Source organism: Macrotis lagotis, chromosome X, assembly GCF_037893015.1.
Source record: "Macrotis lagotis isolate mMagLag1 chromosome X, bilby.v1.9.chrom.fasta, whole genome shotgun sequence".
Lineage (NCBI taxonomy): Eukaryota > Metazoa > Chordata > Mammalia > Peramelemorphia > Peramelidae > Macrotis > Macrotis lagotis.
In genome coordinates, this window is record NC_133666.1 from 493,635,384 (window position 1) to 493,649,881 (window position 14,498).

Sequence of the window (14,498 nt, forward strand, 5' to 3'; positions counted from 1 at the left end):
GATTGGTCATTGAACTGATCAGAGTTCTTAAAAGAGTTCTTGTTATTGGTTTTCTATTTTATCCGTGACTATTATGCACCTGCAGACCTCCAATGTCTTCCAGACCACAATTAATACCATGAGTTTCCAGAAACTATCTCATGTAAAAAGTACAAAAATGAATCAATTAGCAAAAAGTGTCTCCTCTGGGATTAGAGGTCACAAGCTTTACTCATTAGTGTTAAAGTTGTTGACCTATTTGTTCCTTCTTTTTCATAGTATTGGCATAGTCTTCTTTTCCTTTGCTACACACACACACACACACACACACACACACACACACACACATACACACATACACACACACAAACACATATGTATTTATAATTAGTTATTTTCTTGTTCTCAATATTACTTGACTGTATGGTCTTACCTCTTTATCTGCAAGTCCTTTAATATTCATTAAAATTCTAAGGTTTAGTTAAACTTCATGTCATAGATCTCCTTACCTGCTTTGCCACCTAAGAAAATAGGATAAGGGAAGAATCATTGTACTTGGAATTAGAAAATGTGGGTGAGTCCCAAAGTAAATGTCACTAGATCTGTGGTCTTGGGCAGATCACTTAACCATTCTGAATCTACCAGAGAATTAAAGAATCCTTGGGAAAGAAGGGATTGGACAGGTTATCTAGAATACTCAACTTCCTTTATGAGATCATCCAACCTCTTTTTGAAGCCCTTCAATGAAGAATACACTACTTCCTAATTCATACAATTCTATCTTAATAGATTTTTCCTTTTATTAAACCAAAATTTGACATTTTGCAAAATCTACCTATTATTCCTAACTGTGTTTTATGGAGACAAATTCTAATTTTTCTTCTATCTGACAGCCTTTCCAATACTCTTAAGGACAACCATCATCAAATTTTCTCTTCTTCAATGTAATTTAAACATCTAAACATTTCTGGTTCCTTCAATTGATACTTTTTATCAGAAGACATTTTATTTATCTTCAATGTAGTGCTTTAGAATATATATTTGAATAACATTTTATTTTTCCCAATTACATATAAGAGCAAATTTTAACATTCACTTTGTTAAAAATTCTCTCCTCCCTTCATATCCCCTTCCCTGAGAGAGTAAGCAATGTAATATAAGTTATACATGTGCAATCATGCATAATATACTTCCATATTAGTCATATTGTAAAAGAAAATACAGACCAAAAAAATCTTGCAAAAAAATAATGAAAAGTAGTATGGTTTAATCTGCATGAAAATTCCATCAATTCTTTTTCTGGAGGTAGATAAAATCATTTATCCTTTGGGTCCTTTGGAACTGTCTTGGAACATTGTACTGCTGATAATAGCTGTCATTCAGTTACTCATCATACAGTGTTACTGTTACTGGGTACAATGTTCTCTTGGTTCTGATCACTTTGCATGAGTTTATATGTCTTTCCAGATTTTTCTTTCTTTTTAAAATTTATTTATTTATTTATTTGCACATTGCTACAATAGTCTTGTTGTCAAAGTAAACATAATCCCTCCTCCCCACAAAGATAGAGAAGCCTCACAAAAAATAAAGTGAGAGAAAAAGAAGAAAAAAAATTGTACTTCAGTCTGTGTTCGGATGCTATCAACTCTGACTCTGAGCTGGATTGCATTCTCCATCATAAGTCCATCAGAGAAGTCACTTCATTATTTTTTCCCACAGTTGCTATTGCTAACTGTATTTTCCTCCATCTATTCCTCCTCACTTCCATTTATTCTATTCTCTCCCTCCTTTCACTTTGTCCCTCCTCAAAAATATTTTGTGGGGCAGCCAAGTGGCACAGTGGACAAAGCACCAGCCCAGGAAGACCTGAGCCCAAATTCAGTTCTAGACACCCAACAACCATCCAGCTGTGTGACCCTGGGCAAGCCACCTAATTTCATCTCCTTGCAAACAAAAACAAAAACAAAATGTATCTGTTTGCCCTTTCCCACGATCTTCCCTCTCCTCTATCATCTACACTTATCCCCTTTCTCCCATCCCCTTCCTCTCCTTTTTCCTCTAGGGTAAAATAGATTTCTATACCCTATTGAATATGTATGTTGTTTCTTCTCTGAGCCATTTCTGATGAGAATAAAGGTTCCCTTATTCCCTGTCAACTTCCCCCATTTCACTCCATTGAAAAAACTTTTTCTTGACTCTTTTACATGAAATATCTTTGCCCATTCTATCACTCCCTTTCTCCCAGTAATTCCATTTATGCCCATTGATACCATCTTTATTATATTACACCCTCATATTCAGCTCTCTCCTGTGCCTTGTCTAGATATTCTCCTTCTAAATTTTGTAATAAATGAGATAGTTCATATGCATTATCAGTATCATCTTCCCATGCAGAAATACAAGCAGTTCAGCATCATTAAATACCTCATAATTTGTCCTTCCCTTCTACCCTCTCTATGCTTTACCTGAATTCTGTTCTTGGAGATCAAACTTTCTGTTTATCTCTGGTTGTATTAACAAGAAAGCTTGTAAGTCCCCTATTTCATTGAATTCCATCTTTTCCCCTGAAAGAGGATGTTCAGTTTTGCTGGGTAGACTGGTTCTCAGTTATAATCCAAGCTGGAATATCAAATTCCAATTCCAAGACACTGCTAAATCCTGTGCAACCCTGGCTGTAGCACCATAATATTTTAATTGTTTCTTTCTTGCTGCTTGTAATATTTTCTCTTTGACTTAGGAATTCTAGAATTTGATTACAATATTCCTGAGAGGTTTTTTTTGGGGGGGGGGGATAATCTCAGATAGATTCCCTCTTTCTATTTTACTGTCTGCTTCTAGTATATAAGCACAATTTTCTTGGAGAAATTCTTTTTTAAAAAGTTTAGACTCAGGGCCAGCTAGGTGGCGCAGTGGATAAAGCACCAGCCCTGGAGTCAGGAGTACCTGGGTTCAAATCTGGTCTCAGACACTTAATAATTACCTAGCTGTGTGGCCTTGGGCAAGCCACTTAATCCCATTTGCCTTGCAAAAATCTAAAAAAAATAAAAATAAAAAAATAAAAAGTTTAGACTCTTCCTTGTCATGACTTTCAGATAGCCCAGTAATTTTTAAATTGTCACTTCTGGATTTGTTTTTCAGGTAAATTGTTTTTCCAATGAGATATTTCACACTGTCTTCTAGTTTTTCATTATTTTGGTTTTGTTTTATTGTTTCTTGATTTCTCACAAAATCATCAGCTTCCCTTAGCTCCAATTCACATTTGAAAAAGTTGTTTTCTTTAGAGAGCTTTCTTCTCTCTTTTTCCATCTGGCTAATTCCATTTTTAAGGCATTCTTCTCTTCATTAACCCTTTGGGCTGCTTTTTCCATTTGACCTAAACTGGTTTTTTAACATGTTGTTTTCTTTGGTATTTTTTGTATCTCCTTCACAAAGCTGCTGACTTGGTTTTCATGACTTTCCTGCATTATTCTCATTTCTCTTTCTAATTTTTCCTCTCCCTCCCTTACTTGATTTTCAAAATCTTTTTTGAGTACTTCGATAGCCTAAGACCAATTTCTATTTTTCTCAGAAGCTTTGAATACAGGAGCTTTGATTTCATCATCTTCTGAGTGTGTTTGGACCAAAGTAATTATCTATGGTCAGATTCTTTTTTTCTGTTTACTAATTTCTCTAGCCTATGACCTGGTTTTAATGTACTTCCCAAGCTTTTGAGTATTTTAGGGACACCCATCTAAGGATCTCAAATTCCTTCATTGTCTTATGAGAGGCTGTAACTGCTCTCCCGGCCTGTGTTCTGGTCTGTGGATGTTCCCAAGCACCCCCTCTTCCCTGGAGCTGTGAGGAAGATCTCTGCTCTGCTATGGCAGTAGAGGGACCCCAGACTGCAACCAGCTCCAAGTACAGACAAAGCAACAGAGTCCTGTCCCAGGATAAGCAAAGAGACTACAACAGTCCCCCCACCATCTCCTTACCATCTGTAGGTTGAGTGCTCTGAAAGCAGCTGCTGGGTGCTGCCCTGCTGGGTACCTCCACAGGCCTGCTTCCAATTCCTGGCCAGGGCTGTGGTGAGGGCTGCACTGTCCTGGGCTCCACACTCACTCTGGCAGTTTTCCCTGATGATTTTCTAAGTTTCCCTTGGTAATCTCTGAGTTGGGAGGTCTGGAAACCACTCCTACTGCCACAATCCAGGAACCACGGGGACCCTGGGTTGTTCTTAGAAGGCTGGAGCTCATTTGCTCCCAGCTCTACTGCAGCCCCTTCCAACCCCATGGAACAGAACTTTCCTGAAGATCTTCCAAGTTATCTTGGGCTGGAAAATTGTTTCACTCAGTCTTTCTGTAGGTCACTCTAGAATTTGTCTAGAATCATAATTTTAAACTATTCAGAGCATTCTGGAAGAGAACTTCTGGAAATTCTTGCCTCCTCTTGGCCATATTGCTCCACATCTCAACTGATACTCATAATATGATCATGAGGTCCTTCACCCATCCTGGTTATTCTCCTCTAGGTATTCTTTCAACTTAGCACAACCTTCCTAAAATGTGGTACCTGGAATAGTACAGACTACTCTAGAAATGGTCTGCCCAGAGCAGAGAATGGAGTAGGAGGATAAGATACCATTGTGTTAGCTATGCCTCCCAGATAAGTGTCTTCTAACAATTTATAAGTGTATTGTCTATGTTTTTATCTGTTAGTCATAAGAATGTTTAATAGTACAGATCTAAGCACAGATTCCCATAGCCTTGCATTTGAGTTCCTTCCAAGTTGACATCAAGGCACTAATGTCTGCTCTGGGCTTTCTATCAGTTCTAAAACTAACTACACTTCTGTCAAGTTCACATTCCTCCTTTTCCACAATAATAGTTTTAAAAAAAACTGTCTAATAGCTTTTTTTTTTAGGTTTTTGCAAGGCAAATGGGGTTAAGTGGCTTGCCCAAGGCCACACAGCTAGGTAATTATTAAGTGTCTGAGACCGGATTTGAACCCAGGTACTCCTGACTCCAGGGCCAGTGCTTTATCCACTACGCCACCTAGCTGCCACCGTCTAATAACTTTTTAAAAATTATCAGTAGTGTTCCCCGACCTAATAGTATAACAACCTTCAACTTTCTCATCAATAAAATGAGGCAATAATATTGCACTTTCTTTCTCAATGCTGCTATTTGGAAAAGTAATAACAGCAATGGTAGTATTAATCATTGTCATCATATCAAAGTGTCCACTATCATTTACTGACCTACATTCATTTTACTATCTGCCCATCATTTAGTGGGTGGAGAAAATGAGGCACAGAAAAGTCATCTGACTTATTCATATCATCTAGTTGTATAGTCATTGGCTGAGCTACAATTAGAATCCAGTTTTAATTCACTGTCTGGTATTCTAGGTAAGAAAGGATAGCTGATCACCCAAGTCTACCTTTGTTTCTATTTTTGTTTAATATGGAGATCAAGTCAGGTGAAAGTATGACAGATAACAAAGGATGGTTGATCATCCATGTCTACCATTGCTTCTATTTTTATTTAATATGGCGATCAAGACAGGTAAAAGGAATTACCTTCCACATGATTTGAACTTGTAAAGTTGGAAATAGTAAATAAGAGGCAGAAACCTCAAGGAAAAATCCTGATTTCTCAGTTCTCAGTGTACCACACAGACCAATAGACCATATATCAACTCTATAAGAACTACCAACTACTTACCTGCAGGTTATTATTGACTCGTTGGGCCCCACATTTGTTGATTCTGAGATCACACTTTGAAAAGCAGTCAAAGAAGTTGCAGTCTTCATCTCCTGTGCAGTTTTGTTCAAGGATATCCCTCATTTTAGGTTCAAAAAAGGCCATGTCCACATCAATAGCCACCACCTGTAATCAAAACAAGACACCCGCCCCCCAAAAAATAACATACATGTAGCCAATAGAAAGTAGAAACACTGTATTTATTTCCCTATTGTTGCCTGCCTATAAACCCCGCAATCCCTTGGAACATAGATTTAGAGCTTTAAGTAGCTTCAGAGATCATCTAGTCCAACCCTAACTGTTTTACTAATAAGAAAACTAAGAGAATTTAAGGGACTTGACCAATATCATAAAAATAGTTAAGTGGCAGAGGTGGAAGAGGAACCTAGGTTCTCTAACTTCAAACCAAGCAATCTTTCCAATGTGCTATATTTGTCATCCAAGTTGTAAAAAGTCATAAAACTAAGAGTCTAGAGAAAATACTTCCTTGAAAAAAGTAAATAAAATAAAATAAAATTCTTCCTTTATTTCACTAAGGCATAAATTGGTCCAAAAATATATGGAGGGAAGGAAAGAGGAGGAAAGTAGGAGGCAAAAGGAAAGAAGAAGAAAGGAAAGGGGAGAGGAAGAGAGAGAACAAAGTTTTAGATTTGGGTTTTGATTTTTAAAAGTATATCATGAGGGGTAGCTAGGTATTACAGTGAATAGAGCACTGGCCCTGGAGTCAAGAAGACCTGAGTTCAAATGTGACCTCAGACACTGAATAATTGCCTAGCTGTGTGACTTTGGGCAGGTCACTTAACCCCATTGCCTTAAAAAAACCTAAAAAAAAAGAAAAGAAAAGTATATCATGGATAAAGTTTCAGATCCTTGGTCATTTAAAAAAGTAAAAATTAAAAATCTTTTGCAAAGGAAAGTTTGTTTCATGACTAGGCTTTGGAAGCATAACTGTAAATAGTGATTTTTATTTTGGTTTTAAAAAAACAACTCAATTTTGAAAGTGAAAACATTGAAAGGTCTTTCAAATAATTTTCCCTCCATTTAAAGAATTTATTTGATCAAGTGGTTCATCAGAGTTCTGGGCCTCTGCTCATCTGGAATTTTGGAATTTTAAATTCTGGAATTTAAAGTCTGGAATTTTAAATGGGACAATCTACCAGTAGTTTATCCTTGAAAGTAAGGACAACAAATAGAAAGGTATCTCATTGGCCAGGACTGTGAGCAAAATGATGCAAATGAAGGATGAATAGGCAAAACAGGTAAAGAGTGCCATACTTTGGAATGTTTGAATGACTGGCCAAAATCTGCACAAATGGAAATGTTAGAGAAAGGACCAAAGCAAAAATCACTTGTGCCAGAATTGCTGTGGATAGACAGTTAGATACTAATACTCTTCTACAATAACAAAGACAAAATCCATTGTTTGAATGACAGTTTGATGACCCCCTGGAATTTCAGATTAATGTTTCTGGCTACAAATCAAAAGGACTTCAAAAAGTAGAAAAGGACAACTCCTAAATTATGTAGATTTTCCTCCTACCACCTGGACTAAATGACATAAGATGAGCTCAAACCCAGGAAATTCTGGAGTCAACCCAAGTGTAGCAACTTATAAGTTCAAGATTTTAGAAAGTTATTAGAAAGCTTGATGAATCTGATGCAGCCCAGAGCAATTCACAAGCCTTTGCAGGCCCATATCAAAAATATTTGCCTTTCTCCATCCCACTAGTAAAGTCTCAAAAAATGTTGAAAAAGTGTTCATTCTACCCACTCCCATCCTGTATTAAATACATTCTGATCCTGTGACATAACTTCAAAAGTTAATCTCTTTTCTTCTTTTTTGAAGTGGGTAGAGGGTGGGAAGTGGAGGGAGGGAAGGAGTGGGTGTCAGCAATCAGATCAATTTTCCTGAGATTGTCCAGCATAGAGTGATTTGCTTAAAGACATGTGAGAAATAATGAAAATTAAAAACATAGGAAAAATTTTCAGACATTTCAAGGCTTTGCATAATTATACATCCAGTCATAACAAACAGAGTCAGCCTGCCATTTAAATAAATCTTTTCTATCTCATTGTGAAGCCAGGTCAAATATGTAATTTCACAATTTACCCCAGTAGTACATTAAAAGTGAGCATGAGTTGAGGCTATAATAATGAAAGCTGTTCTCTGTAGAAAACATTTTCATTGTGACTCAATGTCCTTTCTCTTCTTTCCACGGTTTCTGGAAGTCTTTCCAGACTCCTACATAAAACTGTAACTTCCTCTATGTACCTATTTTTACCTTTTCTGTTATATATGATTCTTTCTTCTACTCAAAACTGTGTCTTTCTGTTTTCCTCAAGACCAAGAATTGTTCTTTTTTCTTTTTTCCCTCTTATAATATGGTGACAGAGAATAACTCACATCTATTGCAAGCATAACCAGATACTTATGAAGTTAAAATAAAGATTTGTAAAGCCAGAATTGTTTAATTCTTGAAATGATCACAAAATCTTTTGTGCATAAAATTACCTAACCATATAATGTCTTATAAACCATAACATCCTGGCATCAGAATAGAAAGACATCTGATGATAATTTCATTCTTTCCTGAAATATGGTCTCATATGTTTTCAGAACAGAAAAATATACTATTTGAAAGTGACCATTGCCATTCACCGAATAGCAGTTTGGATAAGAAAGTGATGAAAAAGTTTCTAAGTGTGACTTCAAGCCACTGACTCAATATTGGAAAGTATTACAAATTGCTAAATTGGTTCCTGGCTAGAAGGTTGCTGCTGCGGGCTACTTGGATACTGGATGACTAATAATTGTTAGAATCCATTCCTTGTCTCACCTAGAAGACCAGCCTTTTGCATTAAATAAGGTCACTGCTTGAGATTTGGCTCAGAGCAAGAACACCATGCTGGATCATTCTTCTCACTGACACAGAATAGTCCAGGTTCCCAGCTGAGTAATGGTTGAAGATTGGAGAACAAAGGATTACAGAGCCCCTTTCTTTTGGTTGTTTCTCCTCTTGTCATCTTCTCACTCTCCTCCTAGTATATTGTTATCACTCAACTCTCTCTTCATCTCTCATATAATCCTAGACTTGTTTTTTTATTCTTCTTTATCATTCACTTCTTCTTCCCAGTTCTATTGATTCCACACTTTTATCAACTTACAGTGGCAGTAATTTCCTTTCAGGTCTAGTTTCTGCTGCGGTCTTTCTCCTACCTAGTCTTTATACCTCTATCAGAATTCTTTTTCTTCTGCAAAGATTTGGTAGTTTCTCAGTTCAAAAATATTCAGCAGTTCCCTATTGCTGTTTCCAATTTTATCTAATTCTTATTTCCCTCCATGAACTCTTAGTAGCACACCCTACACTTACCTCCATGTTTTTATTCTCACTGTGCCATTTACATAAACTGACCTCCCTCTTCTTCTATTGAATTCCTACTCCTCCTTTAAAGCACAACATAAATAAAAATTTAATTTAGAAAACTAAACTCCATGAAGCCTTCTATGATGCCTCCAATTTAGAATGCTTCCCTATCAGACCTCAAATAGCAGTTTGTTTTTAATTCTGATTCTTGTTCTTTATCTAAGAAGATCAAAATGAAAGCACCATGTAGGAGACAAATCACAATGTATTCTACTATGTCTGATCAGACCAATATGAGCTCAGAATGCTCTACCACAGGTTGGGCACAAATAATTCATGTGAACACCTGGGGTGGGTACTCTAAATTTATAGATGTCACACTTCCTTTGAGCTGCTTCAATTCCACCTTCCTCATAGAGTGCAGCACCTTCACTGATGAGGACATGCCATGTTGGGCAGTCCTATGCCAGTGTCTCCCATGTTGTATAATCAATTCTAAAGTTCTTCAATGAGACCTTCAGGGTGTCTTGATATCATGTCTTCTGATCCCCTTGTGAACTCTTGTCCTGTGTAAGTTCTCCATAAAATCGTTTCTTTGGCAAGTGTACATCTGGCATTCTAACATGTCCAGTCCATCATAGTTGCATTCTTTGTAGTAATGTTGGAATGCTAAGCAGTTTAGTTAGAGAAAGAACCTCAGTGTCTGATATCTTCTCCTGCCAGGTGATCTTCAGAATCTTCCTAAGACAATTTAATTGGAAGTGATTCAGTTTTCTGACATAGTGCTGTTAGACTGTCCAAGTTTCACAAGCATATAGCAATGTCAGCACAACAGCTCTGTGTAGATCTACAATTTGATAGTCAGTCTAATACCTCTTCTCTCCCATACTTTCTTTTGGAGTCTCCCTACTGACATAAAAACCTCGTTGTCAGTGTGTACCTCCTTGGAAAGGACATAGCCAAGGTAAGTGCACTTGTCCACAGTAAGCAAAACTTCTCCATCTGCTGTAATCAATGGCTGATGGAGCATCTGTGTTTTCTTGGTTAGAGCAAAATTAGCACAAAGCAGCAGAGAATTGATCCATACTTTGTTGCATTCTCAGCTTCAGAAGCTGCACTGAGAGCACAATCATCTGCAAACAAATGCACCATCACTCCTTTATCTATGGTCTTGGCTTTTAGCCTTTTTAAGTTGAAGAATTTGTCATCAATGAGAGCTGACCTTGAGGCCATGTCCATCTTCATTGAAGGTGTTTGATAGCATGACTGAAAACATCATGCTAAAAAGTATCAGAGCAAGGAAACATCTTTGTTTCACTCCATTGGTGACTGGGAAATTTTGAGAGCATTGTCCACTGTCCAGAATTTGGGCATGCACACCATCTTGGAAGTGGCATACAATACAGATGAACTTCTCTGGGCAACCAAAGTTTAACATAATTTTCTATAACCCCTCAAAGATTTTGGTCAGATATATAAATGTTGTATACAGTCCTCTGTCCTGTTCCTGGCATTTTTCTTGGAGTTGTTGGATAGCAAACATCATATCAACTGTTCTTCAACCCTTTCTGAAGCCACCCTGACTCTCAGGGAGATGACGATCTTCCAAGTGAAGAATCAGCCTATTGAGAAGGACTCTGGCAGGAATCTTACCAGCAATGACTAAAAGAGAAATACACCCGTAATTGTTATAGGACAATCTATTCCCCTTTACTTTTATAGAGATGGACAATGGAGGCATCCTTGAATTCTTGGGGGATAATCTCTTCATGCCTTATAACCTGGAAATTTTCAGTCAGTTTTTGGATGAGCAATGGACCCCCCACCTTGTATATCTCAGTTGGAATAGAATCAGCACCAGGTATTTTTCCACTTGAAAGGAGCCTAATGGCATTCAAAACCCCTTCTTCAATTGGAACTTCAGTTACAGACTGATTGACTTCAACTTGAGATAAATGGTCAGTGATTTCTACATTGATTGATCATGGTTTGTGAAGAACACTATGGAAGTGTTCAGCCCATCTTTCCAGAATCATGTTAATCAATGTGGATCCATCAGTACTGAGTAGTTGAGATGCACCATAAGTCTTTGGCCCACAAATAGCCTTCAGGGCATCATAAAATCATTTTGGTTTGTTACTCTCTGCATAAAATTGAATTTCATTTGCTGCCTTACTGCTCCTGCATCTCTCTAAGCTTTGCTTGGCCTTTACTTTTAATGGAATTAAATGCTGCCTTCTAAGAAATGAATGAACTATTCTACTGGTAAACTTGTGGAGTTCTTGTTTTTCATTTAGCAATTTGTGTATTTCCCCATCATTTTCATCAAACCACTTTTGGTGTTTGCAAGTGTTCTGATCTAGATGTGCAAATACAGTGCTATACATTAAATCTCTGCAAGCTGCCACTCCTTTTTTGCTCTACTGCTTCCAACTGTGTGTTGGCTCAGTTTTCCCTCCAAGTTATCAACAAATTGTTCCCTCTCAGAGAAAAACTAATCTCTTGACATTAATTCTTCTAGTATTCATTTTGCCTTAGGGCCACCACTTTGGTTGAAAGTTTGTGATCAGTCCAGTGCTCTGCACCATACATTGCCTTTGTCACTCTCACATCCTGTCTCTTCTCCTTACACTAACATAGTCTAATAGATGCCAATGATTGCTATGAGAGTGCATCCAGGAAGTTTTATTGCCTTTAAGTAAATGGAAGATAGTGTTTGTGATGAGGAGGTCATGAGAAGCACAATTCTTCAGTAGAAGATGATCATTGCTGTTGTTGTTTCCAACCCCATCCCTCCCAGGGACTCTGCCACATCTGGTAATCTGAGCCTACTCTACCATTAAAGTCACCCAGAATTATAAGCTTGTCCTTTTTTGGTGCATTGTTGATAAGAGTCTCCAGGTCTTCATAAAATTTTTTCTTTAACTCCATCAGTGTTCATCATGGTGGGAGCATAGGTACTGATGATGGTTGCATGACATTTTCCTGGAAGTGGAAATCTCATTGTCACAAGCCCATCATTCACTCTTTTTGGTAGGCATTCAAGAATGATGACTAGATCAGTTTTGATTGCAAAACCTACCCCAGCTTCAAGGTGTTCCTTTTCACTATGACCACTCCAGAAAAGCATGTATCCAGCTCTTACTTCAGTAAGCTGAACTTCATTTGCCAGCCTTGTTTCACTCAGGGCTGCTATTTGGATATCACACCTGCTAAGTTCTCTCACAATATGAGCGCTCATCTTTCAGATCTATTGGATCTTGTGTTGTCTGAGGGTGTGCATGTTCCATGCACCAATGGTGAATGGAATCTTCTTTGAAGAAGTTTTTGTAGATTTTTTGTATCTTTACCACACTGTGGAATTCTCCACCTGCTGTGGTAATCAGATCGGGGTTGGGTAAGCAGACAATTTTTAGGGCACCTTTTTTAGCCCCTTCTGCAGATCCAGATATAAGCAGAGTTATCCTTAAAAGGGCTGCTCAGCAATTTGAGATTATGCCCAAAGGACAACAAAAATGTGCATACCCTTTGATCCAGCAATACCACTACTGGGTCTATACCCTGATGAGATTATGAAAAAGGGTGAAAACATCACTTGTACAAAAATATTCATAGCAGCCCTGTTTGTGGTGACAAAGAATTCGAAATTAAGTGAATGTCCTTCAATTGGGGAATAGCTTAACAAACCATGATATATGTATATCATGGAACACTATTGTTCTATTAGAAACCAGGAGGGATGGAAATTCAGGGAAGCATGGAAGGATTTGCATGAACTTATATTGAGTGAGATGAGCAGAACCAGAAAAACACTGTACACCTTAACAGCAACATGAGGGTGATGATCAACTTTGATGGACTTGCTCATTGCAACCATCAGGGACAATTTTGGGCTATCTGCAATGGAGAACACCATCTGTATCCAGAGAAAGAAATGTGGAGTTTGAACAAAGACCAAAGACTATTACATTCAATTGGGGGGGGGGGGATGTTATCTTATTGGGTAATTTTGCTAATTCTTAAACTTTATTTTTCTTCCTTCAGGATATGATTTCTCTCTCACTACAGTCAACTTAGATCAATGTATACCATGGAAACAATGTAAAGACTAACAAACTACCTTCTGTGGAGGGTGGGGGAAGGGAAGCAAGAATAGGGGAAAAATTGTCAAACAAAATAAATAATATCTTTCTTTAAAAAGGGGGGGCTGCTCAGTCACCCAAGGGGCTGCCGAATCCACTGCTACTTTCAGTGGGGAAACAACTCTATGACTTGGGCTGCCTGTGTGCTTGTCTGTGACTACAGCTCCCAATGTATCTGCACCTGCAGCTTCGCACTTGCCTATTGCCACAGGACTTTGAGGAATGGTTGTGAGTGATGTCTTTTGTTTCGTGCATTAAAGTGAGGTAGAGCTGCACGAAATCATCCACCTCTTTCTCTCTTCCAAAGTCATCATGATCTAGAAGCAAGATTGAGTCAAAACAGCTGGTGATGACTCCAGATGTAGTGGATGACCTTGATGTTTTTGATGTCTAACCAAGCTCTAAGTACCCCGCAGTACCTACTTCAGTTAGCTTCATGGCCATGGAACAAATTGTTCTCTTCTGCCCATTCCACCAGTGGAAGACTTCACATGCTTGGGGTAGATATCCCCCCACTACTCACTGATAAGTTTGAGATTCCTTCAGTTACCCTCAACCTGGTTTAGCCTTCCTGAGGAAACAGTTTATAGGGGTGTGGCCGCTGAGCATGCTACAGCTTCTTGGAGCCACAAGTAAGAGGTGGCTCAGGTGAACAGCAGAGATGTTGGCAGCCCTCACACCAAGGTACTAGTCTTCCTTGAACCACCTTACACCCCTTACTTAACACACCTTACTTAATGCAGTAAAGAGACAACCTGGCCTAATGGATGGAGAGCTAGAAGGAGAGCTAGTCAGGACAAGTTGAAGGAGAGGCAATATGATACAATGGAAAAGAGCACTTAATTTGGAGTCAGAGAACATGGGCTTGAATCCCACTTCTGTTTGAGCCTTAGCAAGTCTCAAACACCTCTGGACTTTAGTTTCCAGATCAGCATAACGAGAGAGCTGGACTAAAAGGCTTGTGAAGTCCCTCCCTAACTCTAAATCTATCACCTTTTGATGTTTAGTCCCATGTCATACATACTATCCGTGTGACCCTGGGAAAGTCTCAGTCTCTCAGTGCCCCACCCAGACACTTCTCAAAGGTTGTATCTTGCCAGGCAATAGTTGATCTGCTTTGGTAGGGGGAGTTTCATCTTCAAAAATCCCTTACATCAATGAAATCACAGATGCAGATCAAAAAACTGTAGACATGTAACATTCTGTATTATATACATCTATGTTGCTATTTTGTTTCCATGGTAAACTGCAAGCTCCCTGAAAGCCAAGAT

General features: G+C 38.3%; 1 protein-coding gene across 3 annotated transcripts in view; it reads right to left on the bottom strand.

The window, feature by feature from the left end:
- Window positions 1-14,498, bottom strand: part of DIPK1C (divergent protein kinase domain 1C) — a 132,655-nt gene that overhangs the window by 2,862 nt on the left and 115,295 nt on the right. For all 3 annotated transcript variants that reach the window (XM_074201293.1, XM_074201292.1, XM_074201291.1), the window contains exon 3: window positions 5,682-5,846. In XM_074201293.1, the coding sequence (XP_074057394.1) occupies window positions 5,682-5,846 (165 nt within the window). The remainder of the gene's footprint in view (window positions 1-5,681; window positions 5,847-14,498) is intronic.